This window comes from Dermacentor albipictus, chromosome 7 (genome assembly GCF_038994185.2).
Source record: "Dermacentor albipictus isolate Rhodes 1998 colony chromosome 7, USDA_Dalb.pri_finalv2, whole genome shotgun sequence".
Taxonomy (NCBI): domain Eukaryota; kingdom Metazoa; phylum Arthropoda; class Arachnida; order Ixodida; family Ixodidae; genus Dermacentor; species Dermacentor albipictus.
The window spans coordinates 108886176-108904141 of record NC_091827.1 but is presented as its reverse complement, the minus strand read 5'-3'; the positions used below and the strand labels follow the sequence as shown (position 1 = coordinate 108904141).

Below are 17966 nucleotides of genomic sequence, written 5' to 3'. Positions count from 1 at the left end.
TAATATATTGCTTGAAATGCATCGCACACAGCCAAACAAAATTTCTCCCCTGGCCGTACTCCAATAGTGCAGTGGTGCCATGTCGAAATGCAGAAGGAAGGCGAGATATCGCCGGCAGCCCAACAAGCCAGGGTACATAAAAAAAAAAGACGGGTCTCCGAAGAGGCTAGCGCTCACTTGCGCAGCCGGTCTCGGTCGCTTCGGCGGCGTGTCTGACGCATGACGCACGCACCTGGCGCGTCATTGGCCTGTCGCTAGGTGGTGCAAGAAAAGTACGTCACAAATTATAACTCAATTTATACGGATTTTTCATAGTTTCATCTGGAAAATATTTAAAAAAAGATCTGTTCATTTCACATCCATTTTTGCCGATAATCGCATCGGCTAACGGCTGATGTTCATAATAGTAGGCGCGACGTATTTCCTGTTGCCAATTTTCGCGGAGTGTCCGCTATTGTTGAATTTCCTTCTCTATGCGGGACTCTAAATGCTCTCGCGGTAATATACAATGCCCAGGACAATCAATAGAGGGAAACGCAAAGGAATCACTTTACAGATACCAAGAGGGAAACTGAGCATATAGCTCACGTTTGCGTGTATCCGGAGGAGCCCCACGATTTTTGAGCGACGCTTCCTTTAGCTACTTCACCCACTTCAGATGAATGATCAAAAACATCGTAAAATTGTAGCGGAAATTGCCGAAGATGAAAGTAAGCGACGAGCTTGCAAGGACGGCAGAAATCGAATGAACCAAATCTTAAGTCCCCTTACGAACCAGTGGTCGATGATCCTCCCTGTTCGCAGCATGGGTAGAAACTCTTTGAACGCCCTTTCAAAACTAAATGTCTTGTCATAAACTAGGAAAACCCGGAATTTTCGGAGCCGTTACATAAGCGATAACATTTAACGTTACATCATTAGCGTCTGCTAATAGGTAGTGTTATGCTAGTAGCCCAGGACACTGCTTAATATGTATATAATTTACCTTAAGAAAAGGAGTTCCTCAATTTAGTTTTTTTACACGTGGACTGAGGTGAATTAAGGATGGCGCCACCAAGAGAAAAGTGAATTAAGGTGGGTTAAGGTGGGATGAAGTGGATTAGCATGGATTAAGGTTGGTATAAGAGGTGCATTAAGTTGTAGTTTTAATTTAACGTGCTAACTTAGACAAGTCCTAATGCTTTCGCATTCAAATAACATAAGAATACCTAAGTTTCTCTCAATTTTTTGCACTGCCTGACCTTGCGCATGCGCTATCGCTTCGCGTGTGAGAGTGATGTTTCAGGGGCTAGGCAGAACAGAGCAGCAGCACATCAAAGTGCCAGAAGTGGGGCAAGAATACTGATCGCATTACAAGCAGTGTAAATGTATGGTCCAGTTTATCCAGGTTGTTCCTGGGGAAGGAGGTTAAAATGCCGTAAATATCAGTAGGTCGACTATATTCAAGATGTCTCGTAGGTAGTGCGACTTCATGGCTTGTCGGTTAATCATATGTTTAGATTGGTCTAAAGATGCCGCCTTTCCTACTTAGTTTATACGGCAATACGACGACAACGTTTGTGCGAATCGTCACGGTTGACAGGTTAGGACATGACGCTTGGCGGCATGGCCAAGTGCAATTTGCCTGACATTTTCTCACGTTGATGGTAATTTTAGGACTTAACTAAAAATAGTATAACTATGAAAGCTCGCGGAGCTGTTAGTCGTCTGGGCAGAGCATTGACATTTAGTTTCAGATGTAAAAGATTAGGCCTTCGTTTAAGCTATCGTGTTTTGCACATGCAAGTAGTTATAGCGCTGCCTTTCTGTCGACCACTGTTTTACGAATTTCCTGTTATAAAAAATCAATTAGCCCTCATTTACATAGCGGTTCCTGGCAGTATGCGAAGGTTCAGCACCACTGGGACTTTGCCATACGGATAGCGTTTCGTAATGGCTATCGTTATGCAAAGCTGAAAAATCGATATCTTCGGCCTCTTACAAAGTCATGACGAGATGACAGTCTTTGAAAACGCCAGCTAATTACTTCCTAGCCTGAACGAGAAACCTGCACCTGTGCCTGTTGAAATGTCAGCCATGACATCATATCTCGGTCAGTGGTGGCATCACATCTGCTTTAGAATGACAAAAGGGAGAAATTCTCGCAGTAAAGCGTGACAAAATACAACGAGCCGTCAACCGCAAATATATATATATATATATAAATATATATATATATATATATATATATATATATATATATATCTTCCAGAAAGTTCGTAGTCTCTTTCCTTCGTGTGCATATATATATATATATATATATATATATATATATATATATATATATATATATATATATATATATATATATATATATATACACACACGAAGGAAAGAGACGACGAACTTTCTGGAAGAGGTATTGACTAGTCGTTTTCACACACACACACACACACACACGCACACACACACGCACGCACCCGCACGCACGCACGCACGCACACGCACACTGTTACGTTTCGCCTAGGATGCAACGGACGGCGGGGCTTCGTTGAAAGCGGCGGACATTTTGGCCCGTTCAGCGCTGCCGCAATGCCTCCTGCCATGCGCGTCCAGGCATGTTTCAATGCCACGTGTCTTCGTGTGTGTTTGTGTGTGCATCACAATGTTGTGATGCACACGCTTGCCAAAGCGCGGCAGCCGGGGAGAGGAGCTCCCCAACTGTGAAGCGAGGAGGTCTGACCGGCGCCGGCCCGGCGGATGCGCGACTACTCGTCTCAACGTGCCCGAGCGGCGGCGTCACGTGCGCCCCATCCAGAGCCGTTCCTTCTTGCCCTCAACTCCGAGGGTATAAAAGCAGCTGCACCCGGACGCCAAGAGAGAGGCTCCGATTTCTTCCGTCGCGTGACGTGCTCTCCCGTCTCTCCACTTCGGTCGACCTGACCGGCCGCTCTTTTGCGATGCTATAATAAACAAGTTGTTCCGTTAGCAGTCGACTCATCCTTTGCCAGGACCTTCGGATGCTTCCAGTTGTGCCCCCAGGCCGCCAGGCCAACGCTACCCTTGGGGCTTGCCACCCCGATTGCAACAACAACAACAACGACGACGACGACGACGAAGAAGACGAAGAAGAATACGACGAAGAAGAATAAGACGAAGAAGAAGAAGACGAAGAAGAGTAACAGCAACAAGAACAACAGCAGCAACAGCAACAACAACGCGCGCACGCGCACACGCGCACATTTATATATATACAAGGGCAGTGAGGGCTGAGAAACAATTTGAATTTCTTCGTATCCTATGAGCGCAGCCCATAAGTTGACTTTGTAGTCTGTACTAATACAGCCTTGTAATGCCGAACGTACCAGATGTCCTCCACTGTTCTCCTATCCAATTTTGATTCAGGTACATTAACGTATACGCGCAGCTTATAGTGGGGCTTTTGATAATGTGGAGATAGATTTAAATTGCGGACAGTTAAGCAAATGTACTACTAAATAAGTGATTACTGCGGTAATAAAATTGCACCTGAAAAACTATTTCTTAATATTTCGTGTTTTAATTTTGGGACAAATGTGCTTTGCATAGCCAGAAATAAAGGTGAATAAGATACAATTTTTCTTGACGTGGAACATCATTTGGGCATTAAAAGGATATGCGATTGACGCAGTGCTGCAGGGTTTTACTGGATATGGTTGCAAATTGCTTGGAAATCCAACGTTTTCTCCAATGCAGTGGGTCGGGCACTTTTATGGTTTCACTGTACGCTTTTATGAAATGCATTTCACCTTCTCAGATTTGGTCAGTTACTGAAACCTAGGGTTTTACAAAAGCTTATCTTCTCTGGAATCATGACACAGTTGTTTAAAACTGTGCTATGATCGTTATCCAATTATCAATGTGAACACGGCTACCGTTAGCAAGCCGAACCGTGTCTTTTTCTTATAAACTTCTTCTACTGCATGTGGTCGGTGTCAATGTTTTTTGCACAACTGTGCCTTGGTTTGTAAATGCAACCAACAGTGTTTAATATGCCGCATGCAATGCACCTTGTCAATGTTTGCGTCTGCACCCACAGCACGAGGCGGCGCCTCCGCAGTGCCGGCTAGTCCGCAAGCACAGAACCCGGGGCGGAGAACTCGGTTGAGCCAGGGACCACGCGGTGTGTGGATGACGCCCGTCGACGACTGGAACAATGTGGGGCGCTTGGCGCTCTCGCTGCTGGGCGTGATGCTGCTCTTCGCGATGGTCTTCGGGATCGCGTTCATGCTCGAGACGCGCCGAGGGCGACACGCGGAAGCGCTGGGCATGGCGCGTCTGCATCCGGCGAAGGCCACACCGCTTGTGCTCGCGACCAACGCCACCGGGTACGAAGGATATGACGCACGTTTTGTATTCTGTGCTTTTATGCGAAGCATATTACGAGAGCTCAACCCAGCTCCTCAGGCGCGGCGGTGTCGCCATGAAACCACGTGACACCGTGACGTCACGACAGAGGAGAAGTGGCTTTGGCTCAACTCTTGCAAGACGGGCTGGGTGGGAATCGAACCAGGGTCTCCGGAGTGTGGGACGGAGACGCTACCACTGAGCCACGAGTACGATGCTTCAAAGCGGTACAAAAGCGCCTCTAGTGAATGCGGTGTTGCCTTAGAAACGAGCTGTTTCTAAGGCGTGCGTCTCTTGCTCAGGCGCACATTTCGTTGCCGCGCCGAACGCTGCTTTGCTCGACGCTCACCGCGTCCAATGCGGGGCGCGTAGTCGCTGCCCTGTAGCCCATTGTCTTACACCCCTTGGCGGGTCGACGGGAACGCTGTCGCGTTCCACTCTTGAAGGCGAAGCAGTAATGCATGAGTTGTTTCTTCGTCTAGCCGAACCAAATATAGCCAAGCAACAGCAGTTCACCAGGCTAAACAGTGGTTCAACAACTAAAATAAAGGCTAGTATGCTTCGCATCCTGGGCTTAACCTTACCTAAGCCACAGCCATTTTTTTTCTGGAATAAAAGCAGCGTAGAAGAAACAATTTTGAAGCAAGTGGCGTCGTCCACGAGCAGAGGATCATTCATTAACAGTGCAGTGATATGCCGAACTCGGCGCCTAACTTCCATGTCAGTGCTTATGGGATTACGCTGCTGAGCTTGAGAAGATGGGCTCAATCCTGGATAACGCAACTGCAGTGTAATAGAGACGGACTGCGAAAACGGTCATGCACTGTGCTTTCTTTGGACGCTAAGGTGCCCCATGGTCACATTTATTTCGGAACCCTCTAATATGGCGTCCCATATAAGTCAGTGTCCAGATGCGGCACATCAAAGCCCAGGATTTAATGAAAAGAGGCAACTTTAATTGAACGCGCCGAAAATATGGTACAATTTGGAGATGGTAGTTCGCTATCTTTGCAAGGGGAAAGAAAACGAAAAGCATCATGGGCCCCGAAGAGGAAATTAAGTGGAAGCACCCTGAACAGAAACTGTCCAAGATATGCGTTGCATTCTATGCCGGTAGGCATGGTGCTTAATTTGTTATGCGTGGTAATGCATGTGGCGGGGGAGGGGATAGTTATGCTGATTTTGTATGCGTTATTAACGCGAAAGCAATATATGACTGGTGACGTTATTAATATTGAGGCGTGGCCGGGGTAGAGAGAATAAACTTCATTCGAGGTTTCTTTGGCTGGAGCCCGAAAGATGGTGGCCTCCTCAGTTCAAGTAGTCATGGCTCACTGCCGCCGCCCATGTCTCGTTCACCAACCGTAACTCGTCTTCAGGGTCATGCTGACCAGCAGAGCCTCATATTGGTCTTCCGACTCTTGTTTTTGTTCCGCTTCTTTCTGCTCGGATCCGCCTGGTGGCGGTGACGACATCGGTATATCTGGGCTATTCCTGCACCCCTACACCATGTGGCGCAGTGTGTTGGGCGTGTCCGGCGGGCAGAACTTGCAGTCCGGCTCGTAGCTCCCCGTATACATGGCGTGAAGCAGTGTACCATGCGGGTAGGTTCCAGCCTGGAGTCTTCTCTAGGTGACCGCTTCTTCACAACTCAACCTCTACTGTGAGGGCGAGTAGCAACTCCTGTTTCCTGCAGTGCGCGAAGATATTTCTTTATTAACGTTACCTTCAGAGGCCCTATAACGTAAAACTATTCCAATATGTTTCTATTCCAATCTCCTGATGTCACATTTGCGCAACCACCAACGCAAGCACCGGGCGATCACCCGCAGGGTGGTCGAACAGACCTACCGTATTTGCGCAATTCTAAGCACCCTCCTCTATTTTCGCGAACAAGTTAGGAAAAATGTTTGCATGTGAATCTAAGCACCCCCCTATTTGTTAGGAAGAGCGCGTAGCCAAGGCCGCCAAACGAGCTTGCTCACTCTGTAATCATTGCTCGGCGGACCTGGAGGCCCACGGTCGATGCTTCAGTTGGACGCGTTTCGCGGCCATCTAACCCCGGAGGTAACGACAAAGCTTCGAAACATCAATAGCGACGTGGTTGTGGTTCCTAGTGGCATGACGCCAGTGCTGCAATCCCTCGACATTTCAGTCAACAAGCCCTTCAAAGCCAATCTCTGACAGGAGTGCGAAGAGCGGGTGCAAAACCCTGACCGGAAGAAGACGCCGACGGGAAAGCTGCAGGAAGCTTCAACCATCGCAAAGCGCACTTTGGACGCGAGGAAGAGGGTCCAAGGGGACGTTGTGGTCAAATCATTTAAGAAGTGCTCGATCACAAACAACTTCGACGGAACGGAAGACGACCTGCTGTGGGATCCCGAGAGCAACGGTTCAAGCGGTGCGACGAACTCGAGTGGCAGTGATAATGACTTAGTACCCTACACAAGCGGTGCGTTCACTGTCTGCACCGATTTTTCTTTTGAATGTTTGCGAAAGAAAACATCATTTCTCGCACCCATCTCGTTGCGAGGTCGCAGCGAAAAAAGGGAGGGGGGGGGTCATTCTAGATTTTTCGAATCTAGGCACCCCCATCCTCACTTTGGGCATCGCGATCGTGAAAAAAGGGGGGTGCTTAGAATCGAGTAAGTACGGTATCAAACGCTCTCCTTGTTCATAAGAGGTCACTTTTGTTTGCTTGAAAAACGAATAACATTGCCTACACTGAGCGGCTTGTCGTATCTAATTGGTTGACAAGAGGCGAGGAGAACGCTCAAGTGGAGAGGGATTCAATGGGGCCGAGCCACTGCACTGAAAGTTGATAACCGGATCAAGAGGGCGGTGTCGGCGTCTGCGATTGGTCGGCTTTCCCTCACTTAGCTTGCGGTGGCTGGTACAAAATCGCGGCGGCATGCAACGGAAGCTCAAAAATGACGCTAAAACGGACCCTCAGCAAAGAAGAGTTGGTAGAATGAGGGGATAAACGTCCGGAAAGTGCTTGAAAATGTTACACGGCCACGCAAGAAGTTTTACTATTCGCAAATACACCCATGCTCTCCGGCAGGTGCGAGTAGCCAGCGTCTGAGCGATCGGCGGCAGCCATCTTCTATTCCTTTCGGAACGGGGCAGCCTGCGGCTATTGCGAAGAAAATTCAGTTTTGTTTGGCATATAAATGCATCTTTATCGCGTACACGTCACTTTGACGCGGTGAGTTCTTGCGGTTTTTTGGCGTCGCGTGAGAGGCAGGTGAAGTGGGTGCAGCCCGAAAACTTTTTACCAATAGCCGAAGGCTAATGGCGAGAAGGGGTCGAATCAGAAATAACTGTTATTCGTTTTTCTGTCAAATCATTCATAATCAGTGTGTACACATCATATCAGATGGGGGGCTATCGCGGTTTTCGTGACGTCGCGTGACAGACAGGGGAAGTGGGCGTGATCGAAAAAAAGTTTTTGACCGGCCGTGGAGGGCTGATTGCAGAATTGGAATAGAAAAGTTTGGAATAGTTTTACGTTATAGCGCCCCAGGCTACAGAGTATATTTCCGAGGGGAAGGGCAATTCACAACAACGAAAAAGAACACAAAGCATTTTTCATACAAGAGTATAAAACAGTAGAGGAAAAAAGATTTAAAGTCTTAACAATTGTCTTATGACTTTCCGAGTACCCTTAGATATCGGTTCCTCCTCTTTTGTACAGCCGTTGGTACAAGCGCTCTGTGTGTCGGAGGTGGCTCGGCGTGCATGATCTCGTGATGCGGCGTGCGCTGGCGGTGTGGCCGAAAATAGTACAAGAATCCACGTGGTCACATAGATGCGCTCGGGCCATTGCTTATGCGTTCGTCGTCGTCTTGTTCCACAGCTCACTTCGATGCTGCTCATCATGCCAGCGTTCGCATACTGCCCCTCCGTCTGCAAGACACTGACGGCCCAGGTGTACTGCCACTCAGTGTGGCGATTTGGGCGAGTTCTGTCGTGAGCTCCGATTGATGAACCTTCGACTTCTACTTCTCAGTCAGTAGCTCCGTTCGGCTCCTTCGGACGTACACGCAAGCATGCGGACGAGGTTGGGGCAAGTGAAATGATACAAGGCAACGTGAAAACAATACCATTACGTTTCGTAAAACGAGTCGTAATCAGGAAGACGTCACAATGCTTTCGATTTAATCCACGTAGGAAATTCCAAGTGCCCTTGGCTTTTTCGTTTGCAGGCGCGTGAGGAGTACGACCAGAGATATGCGCGTATTTACATTACCGCACATATACATTCCGCACCAGGGCTAACTGCCATACAATGCCGTACATTTCTTCGACAGTTACCGTTCAGGGAGGTTCCACTTAATTTGTGTTAGCGGTACCCGGCACGACATAACCCACGCGTCAATGAGTCATCGGGAGCGTAGGGGAGATGCGTGCACGTGTATGGCCGAATTAATGCACTACTGGCGCATCCTCGCATTTTGGGTCCCGTTTATTCACATTCTATCCTCAATGGTCCGGCCTTCAACAGGGCATTCCGTACTGCTTGCTGTCCGCCTTTTAGAATAGAGTTAGGCATTTCTGGTTCAGGTTCAACTCCCCCCTTTCAGCATAAAACCTATGGAGAACGGCGGAAGTGGACGGGCTCGTAGGTAGTCTTGCGTCGGCGTGCCTATTGTTATCGCCCACGTGGTTACGGTTATTGTCGTTTGTCTCAAAGTACTCCGGGCTGCAGCTATCAACCGCGCGCAATGTGGCGCAAACTGCGCATTCTCGCTCTGTGTTTGGAAAGGAGTTTTCATGCTTGACACGGTATAGGAGAGTAGTAAGTGGACGCTATGCGTCCGCGGCTGCCACGAAGTAATTCTGGGATAGCGAGGGAAGTCCCCAAGGGAAAGGGCGCAAGCTATCCGGTAACTAAGTAGCGAGAGTGAGCGGCAAAGAGGAGGGGGGGGGGGATGGTCACCCCGCTCGCTAGTTCGTTCGTTCGTTCGTTCGTTCGTTCATTATTTCAAGCATTTCGCTTGCATTGGAAATCATCATCAATCATTTCTGCATAATTTTATGGGCGGGTGGCTTCTCTTCAATGTTCATTAAAGCTTTGTGCCTCAATAGCAAAAGAACAGCAACAGCAGGCAAGGACTTCATTAGTTTTTTTTATCGCACTCAAGCTTGGACAGCTATCTTGCGTCATGACCATATTTATTGCTTTAATATAGTTGGAGTACAATAGAGCATTCAAGGAAAGAAAAACTCACTGTGTAATTGCGTTTTCTTTGGAGTGTTATTTTATTTAGGGCACGCATGCATGTAAGTGTTGTGTGCGAGTTAAAACGTAGGGAATTATTTCCTCATCACAGTTTTGCATATCTCGACTGAACATGCCCACTGTTACAACCAAGTGTTGCTAATGTTCGCAGACCACGGACGACCCTGCCTTTCGGCCATGCTGCGAGACCATCCGCGCCCAAGCAGCGCAGGCTGCGCGACGTGCTTCAAAAGCCTCGTCGCACTAGAGCAGCTACGACCACTTCGGACGAGGACAGTACAGCCAGCGATGTCACGTCGTAGCTGAGCATAGCGCAAGAAGGCACAGCGTTCAATTCTTTGGACACAGCCACAGAACACTCTTAGTCGCTAAACGTGGCTGGCAATTTCGCATCCAGTCGCGCCGATAAAGTTGTCTATCCATGGAGTTTGCTGACTTATGTGGATGGGTAATCAAAAGCCACGTGTAGTTTGATGACGTGCTCCTCATTTAGCAAAAAACTATTGTGTAGAAAAGGCTATCTGCTCCTGTGGCTATACAATAAAATTCGACGATTATTTACGTTTACCTTTTTTACTAAGGTTACAGTGTATCAAGTGGGCTATGTACGATGCGTTTTTGTTTTGAACTTCGTCTAGAAGTTTCCATCCAGCCTGCAATATTACCCGTACAATGCAATTTTAATGTTTCTTACGCTGTCCCCTTTTCTTGGTGTTTCTCGCTGTTTGCTCTGTCGGATATAGCACTCCAGTTTCTGCAACAACGGACAAATGGCTCCTCGAATCGTTTCAGCAGCCGTTGTTCTACACATTTTCGAATCCAGCCGGATATCGCCACACCTGATCCGTGCACAGGTCCGTGCACAGGTTTCCCGTGTAAATCCCACCTGACTGTCCCGAGTCAGCTTGGTGCAATATCCCATTTAAACTTGGGCAGTGGCTGGCGGTCAGGTCCTTTTACCGTTCCCCGCTTCCACATAGCCTGAGGCCTTCACATCCCTCTCCGAGTTTCCCTCTACAATAAATATTGACTTCTTCATTGGTGGCGATTTCAATATACCTGACGGGAGGTGGGTTGGCAATAAACCTCTCCTTGTTAATTCATCCGCTATTTCTATAGCATTCCCCGAAGCAATCGTTACCGATGATATTTGTCAGTTTGTTATTCAGTCTACTAGGTATGGTCCGAATAAATCTTCTGTGTTAGATCTGCTTTTTTCAAACCAGCCATTCCTGCCAATGCCGTAATTCCCGGTATTAGTGAACATGACTGCGTTTAGCGCATGCTCAGATCATCCCCTTCTCATGTGCACACGATCCCTTAAGGAAGGTATATTTTTTTAGAAAGGCAATTATGTTTCATTATCTAATGAGCTTGCCATATTCCTGCAGGAATTCAGTCACTTAGCTCAGTCCGTGGATAGCAATACCCTATGGGATACATTTTGCTCCACACCAAAGCAGCTGGTGGACAGACATGTTCCATATAAACATGTGTCTGCAAAGAAAAAAAAACGTAGTATGCCTTGGGTTACATGGGAGGCCAGGCAATTTACGAATAAGATATGTAGTCTCCTGAATGCTTATAGAAAGCATCGTAACCCTTGTGTATTTGTAATGCTAAAGTCTCTTGGAAAAGATATAAAACTAAGAAAGAACAAGGTTTCTAAGGAAAAATACTGCTTTGCATGGGGCCCAAAGTTACAAAATGAGCCGACAGAAATGTGAAAGTGTTTCAATACAATTAGCACAGAACAAGTCGGCATCCGGAGCTTAAACAACGGCAGTGTACTTCTTGCTGGTGAAGTCGATAAAGTTTCTTGCTTCAATATTTACTTTCAGTCCTCTTTCACAACTCCCTGTCATAATGAATTACAGCGTATACCCGACAATGTTTTGGAACCTATGCCGAAGCTGGTCGTGACACATGGTGGTATACATTAGTTACTTGGCAATATAAATGCTTCTTCTGCAAGTGGTCCGGATGATATACCATCCTATGTGCTAAGGGCTTGTTCTGACATAATCGCCCACTACCTAGTTAAAATGTTTGAGAAATCGTTAAGGTCTTCTTGTTTACCTAAGGAGCGGAAAGTGGCAGATGTGGTACCGACCCATAAAAGTGGCCGAAAAAATATTGTCTCCAAATAAAGTACAATTTCTCTAACGAGTGCGTGTAGTAAAACACTACTGCACGTAGTGTACAGCGTCGTAATAAAACATCTTGAAAACAATATATTGTACCGAATATTAGCACGGTTTTAGGTCATGTCATTTTCGTTCGACACAGCTCATAGAATTGAGCCGCAATATTTTTCATTATTTCGATCTCGATGTACAGACTGACTGCATATTCCTAGTTTAAAGAAGCTATTTGATTCTGTTCCCCATATTTTGCTGTTACATAAGCTATCATACGTCCGTATATTTCATTCATTGTTTGATCGGAATAAGTGTTATCTACAAGAATGCGTGCAACGTGTTCTAATTTATTGCTCACAATCTGATTACGTTGCTGTTATTTCGGGAGTTCCCCAGGCATCTGTTTTGAGGATATTGCTGTTTATGGTATACATCAATAATAATGCTCAGGTTGTGTCATGCAAACTGCGTCTGTGTGCGGATGATTGTGCCGTTGATTGATTGATTGATTGGTCACTGCATTAGGTCTTCCACTGACCCTGAGTACTTGCAACGCAATGTGGACTGCAAAACACGCTGGTGTGTTAGGTGGCAAATGTCTTTGAACCCCAGTAAGTGTCAATAAGTCTCCTTTACACGTAAACACAATCCATACCTGTTTGATCATACACTACACAACGTACAGATATCGTGAGTAACTCAGTTTAGATATCTTGGTGTTTACTTCTCCTCGAAAATAACTTGGTCTAAGCACGTTGAATATGTTTCAGCGAAAGCCTGTAAAATGCTAAATTTTGTTAAACGCAACTTCCGGTTGGCTCGTTCCAAAATTAAAGAACTACTTTAATTTTCCAACGCAAGATCCTAATTAGAGCATGCCTGTATGACCAGGGACCCACAAACCAAAACTCTGTCGAATATACTCGAGCTTGTACAAAACGGCGCAGACTGTTTTATCCATAGTATTATGACTTTACTTATAGTAATACAGCACTTAAGGATAGTTAGGTGTGAGAATTATTAAGGACACGCAGGAAAAAGCACGAGATAAGAGATGCATTCTAAAATTTCTTTTGGCATGGTTACAATAGAAAAACTTACTTTGTACCGTCTCATTTCTCATCTCACAGAAGTGACCACTCTTGAATAAAAAGAGAAAGTATTTGTGGAACAGACATCTTCCAGCACTCGTGTTTCCCACACACAATATCGCAGTGGGATCAGCTACCACAGGAAGTTGCAGACTGTCGCTCTTAAGCATCGTTCAGAGCATTACTGTTGAATTTATAGTGGCGTGAACCTTTGTTATTGAGTTTTTTTTGTTTGATCACCTGTGTATTTTATCCGAGCTTATGTAACTGTGTGTATTCTCCCCTGCAATAATGTCTTCGGGCTCTGCAGGTTCTTTCTCTCGCGCATCTCTCTGGGCACGCTGCCTCACCTAGCAGAGTCTGCATGAAATTTGGGGGTCGCGTGTTTGAATATATATGCAGTCAAGATTATCTGTATGTATATGACTGTTAAAAATGTTTTTTTTTCGTCATTGAAAAGTCGCGAATACCTTGAGACCAAAGTTGGCAGCACTGGCTCAAGTTGTCAAAATAGGTTCATTGAAATGCGGCCCATGCCGTAACAAGTTTCCGTCAAGGAGCTTCATTGAAGAACAACGCCTACCCAGTGATCGAAGTTGGTGCTAGAGAGGTTCGATAAAGACAGGCACATACCCTGGTGCGCATACTCCGTTACCCAAGTTGGTTCTATTGTTAGTTTCGTTACGTGGTTTCCTTTGCACAGCAACCAGAAGTTCTGCCTATTAGACTGCGGACTATGCAATGATCCAAGTTTTCCGCGAAAGACGTTAGAAGTAGACACACCGACAGGCGTACCCCAAAAGGCTGAAGTTAGCAAAGAATGGCAATCAATTTGAAATTGCAGAGATCCCACATATTATGGGAATCGTCGTTAAGCGAAATACTTTGCAGGTAACTAGCTATCCAGCATTGTTTGCAGTCCCGCAAAGCGTTACCAGGTGGACCAACGCGTTTGTTTAAATAGACCGTACGTGTGTGTGTGACGACAGCAGCAAGACGACGACAACGGTTATGACGAAGGCATGACGGCAACTGTGAAATTAGGAATGCGTTCGTTCGACAGGATTTGATAGGGTATGCTGTACGTTGGTTTTAGCACAGGTATTTAACCGGCGTGAGGGACAGATACACGGATTGTGACCTGAGCTGCGACTGCACTGCGACATACTGCATCGCGACTTGGGGCAACACATATAGCTCTCATCTTGTTCCTTTACAATACGTCCGGAACCAGGCCATCCGCATTATTACTCTCCAGTCACCCCGATGTAATGCATCTGCTTTTTTGCAAGAGCATCGCATTCTCACAATACATAAACTATTTCAATTCAATACGACAATCCTTGTCTATAATTCCTTTCACTCAAACATTCCCCAAATAATCTTTACCACTGAACAACTTGCTAATCATAACAATACTCGATTTGCATTAGCTAACAACTTCTTATTACCTAAAATCAGAACCAATTTTGGCAAATTCACTTCTTCGTTGACAGCGATGTCTTACTGGAACTGTATTGCAATGGACATAAAGCTGTCTCCTAGTACAGGCAGCTTTAAAAAGCATTTATTCTCATATTTACTTAACTTGTGAATGCTGTAATGTAATTTAACATGTTCGTTTTGCTTCAATATGGGTAAACCATTTTATCTCTTAAACATTTGACATTTCACCACATTTCACCATTTCACCAACATTTCATCATATCTATCCACTTGTTTCCTTGTGTCAGTTATTGTTAGAACACTGCCTCTAGGCTACATTTCACCTATCATGATTTGTTTTTAATTCAGTACATGATGTAATTCTGTACAGCGTTATGCCTTGTGTTCAGTTTACTTGTTTTCTTGCATTAATACATGTTAACAATTCTACCTCTTTGCTGTATTTGCATTAGCCTGAATTGTTTTGTTACCTTCATTTGTTCAAAACGCAATTATGTGTACTGTCATATAATGTTTCGGTTCCTTTGCTGTCATGTGTAATTATTTGTAGACAACTTTAAAACCTTGCTGCATTTGCTGTAACCTAACTTGTTTTGATCTTTCTAATTAGAACAGGAGGTCCCTCTACAGCCTTGAGCTTTTGGACCTCCTTCTGTATATCCTGTTACTGTGATTTTATTTTCGTGAGTGAATAAATAAAATTCGTCTTCTTCTCCTAAGTGTTACACAATCGCACGTGCCTATGTCTATGTGATGTGGGCTATGTGCAAACTTGCGTGTTATTTTCACTTCAACGAAGAAATGGTAAAATGTGATCAACTTGCGTCGATCGCCAAGGCGGTACAACATCGCACATATTCTACGTAGTGTCAAAGCGTTACATGTCACGAGAAAAGAGCACGAGAAGCTGACACCATACACATGCGCCAAACATCACAAAGTGCTGGTATAGTTTTTTTTTATTCTAAAAGATCTTGGTTTAGTCGCCTGAGAATTGGTCTGCAGTTCTTGAAGTGTGAGCTTCAATTCCAATTTCCCTTAGGACTTTCTTTTTATTGCACAAGTCCGAAGTGAAGGAAGACAGGAATCTACTTAGCTACCTACCGCAAAGTGGTTGAAATGGAGAAAAGAGTGCTTCGCAATATATGTGCGGACGTATTCCACGTGACGTAGTCGCCGGCTTCCTTCGTCCCTTTATAGTCGTGCTGCAGTTAAGCATGGAACTCCATCTCGTCCAGTATTACAACAGCGCAGGCTCATGTCCATGGATTCACCTTTGCAACAGGTTCTCTGTGACGCCTGGTATCTGTCTTGTACAGCCATTTCGCACATGGATTTCGGTACGCAAAATTTATTTTTGCCCGTGTGTCTCTGCTGTCCTGAAAGACTTTGCATGGGAACCTGTGCCGAAATATATATTTTTGCTGCCTAAACTATGTGAAAAGTATCGCGTTTGATGGGTCTTTAGGTAATTCATCGAAAGGCAGCGACATACTGAGCAAAATATTCAACGTGCTGTGAAGACTTTGCACTGATAGCTCATCAAATGAGAAAGACGAAGGATGCCGAAAATGATGTTGCAAAGTTGTCAATGCAACTATCGTAAAAACTTGCGTGTACCTGTCAACGCGCAATATGTTGTCAAATTCAGTATCCATGGTCGTGTACATGGAAGCATAGTGCGTGTTATTTTGGTGGTATTATGCGATTTGTTGACAGCACGGCTGGTATACAGAATGGTTCACGTAACTGGAACCAAATATTTAAAAAACGTGGTTAACCGCAACTGAATGAAACCAATGACATATGGTTTGCCAACATGTGGCGTTCCTTAGGGCATTTATTATATTCCACTATAATAATTAGTTAGGTGAGATGATTTATGAGTTTTTTAATATTGACTTTTGGGCCAAGTGCTTTTCGTTACGTTGTAGAGGGCACTCGAAAACGACCGATCCAATTTTTGGTAGCAATGCACATGCTGAGTGGCGATGTTTTCCGGCGTTTAAAGAAAGCCCAACAAATATCATATAAAACCACGTGACTGCACTCATGCGGTACCGTATTGAGTGCTGTCAACTGGGCTTCATGCGAAAGAACCTTGCGCGCGGACCGTGGTGATGTGAGAGGCCGCAGCTCTAGGCATCGGCTTCACAGTGCGTCAGAATCTTTGACGGTGGCACACGCGAAGTACCATCATGCCTGATAAGCGATAGGCTAGACGCGCGGTTGAGCGTGCTGCAATGCCATAGCGCACGAGCGGTGTTACGTGTTTTATTTCATATTTCGTGGGCTTTCCTTACACGCCGGAAAAAAATCACCACGCAGCATGTACGCTGCCCAAAAAATTGGATTGGTCATTTTTAAATGCCCACCACACGGTAACAAAACGCACTTGGCCCCAAAGGCAATACTAATGATTTTGCATAATGGATCTTAATTAATTAAACCCATTATACAAATGCCCCAAAGAGCACCACACGATGACAAAACATATGTTGGTGGTTTCATTCAGTTGCGGTTAACCGCATATTTTTTAAAAATCTATGGTTCAAGTTACACGAAACACCGTGTACAAGGTGGAATTACGCTAAAAGGCGTATTTCTTCCTGTTGCTAACTTTACTCTGCCGTAGATAGAGCCGGCATTTGAGGGCTTGTCATAGTCATATCTTAAACCTCAGAAAGGTTGTTGAACAAGACATAGACATGAATATAGACTAGAAGAAAACACATTTGTGAAGTCAAACCAAGATACACAAAACCAACCACTACAAGTATAAGTAATCTGCTGGTTAACCTAATGTTGCGCTAGTCGAGTTAAAACATTGACAGTATACTTTTTCAAAAATCACTACATAAATTTATTGTCAAGTAAACAACCTAATTCTGAATACTGACTGTGTGTTTTACATGTATCTGCATCAGCGTTGCCGCCATAGCGTATGACGGAGCTGCTTGAGCGTTGACTTCGGTGAAGGCGATGTTGTCACCCCAGCGTAGGACGGGGCCGGTCAAATACAAGCAAGCCTTTGACAGAGACCACGGTGGACAGCTGCGAGATGCCGAGGATCAAACTAGACAAGCACAGTGTCGCTTGTGTCCCCATACGGCTCACAAATTTGGGGCCGACGCCACAAGTTTGCCACTTCCCACCAAGATCTCGATCGCCCCTCTTGACTCTTCCAAGGCCACGTCAACTCCGCTTCTTCCTTCTTTCTTCTCTTCACTGTCCGTGTTAATGGCACGGGCTAATTTGTTAATTAATAAAATGATGGAATTTTACGAGCCAAAAACCATGATATGATTACGAGGCACGCCGTAGTGTGGGGACTACGGAAATTTGGACCACCTGGTGTTCTTTAACGTGCACCTAAATACCAATTTTTCTGTCGTCTACATGACGCGCTGGTAAAGCTGTCGGTGCAAATTCCCGTTGTATTTTGTGTTCCTTAGTTCCAATTACCTGTTCTTCTAACTCATGACAGCAAGATATAGATCTCACCCGCTAGAGTACAAAAAGCTACTGATGCACCCTCACTACAACATTTTCTTGTAGTTTGTACACTTGTAGCTGTTGTAAGCTACAGAGGTTAACTGCCACGATATATAAACAACCCAAACAAAACTAAAGTAGGCTAGCGAAAATCAGAGTAGATCTAAGCAGTTTTTATGAGTT

The 17966-nt window shown here is 45.3% G+C and overlaps 2 protein-coding genes across 10 annotated transcripts in view; one reads left to right on the top strand and one right to left on the bottom strand.

The window, feature by feature from the left end:
- Nucleotides 1-17966, top strand: part of LOC139048115 (uncharacterized) — a 97432-nt gene that overhangs the window by 52982 nt on the left and 26484 nt on the right. For 4 of the 5 annotated variants that reach the window (XM_070522584.1, XM_070522580.1, XM_070522581.1 and 1 more), the window contains 2 exons: nt 4058-4346; nt 9762-10167. The exons of the other annotated variant lie outside the window; for it this stretch is intronic. In XM_070522584.1, the coding sequence (XP_070378685.1) occupies nt 4058-4346; nt 9762-9912 (440 nt within the window). In that variant the 3' untranslated portion in view covers nt 9913-10167. Of the gene's footprint in view, nt 1-4057; nt 4347-9761; nt 10168-17966 lie in introns of those variants that run through there. 5 annotated transcript variants of the gene reach the window in all.
- The window catches only part of LOC135903462 (cytochrome P450 2D15-like), a 185885-nt gene that overhangs the window by 164215 nt on the left and 3704 nt on the right, over nt 1-17966 (bottom strand). The gene's annotated exons all lie outside the window — the stretch shown is intronic.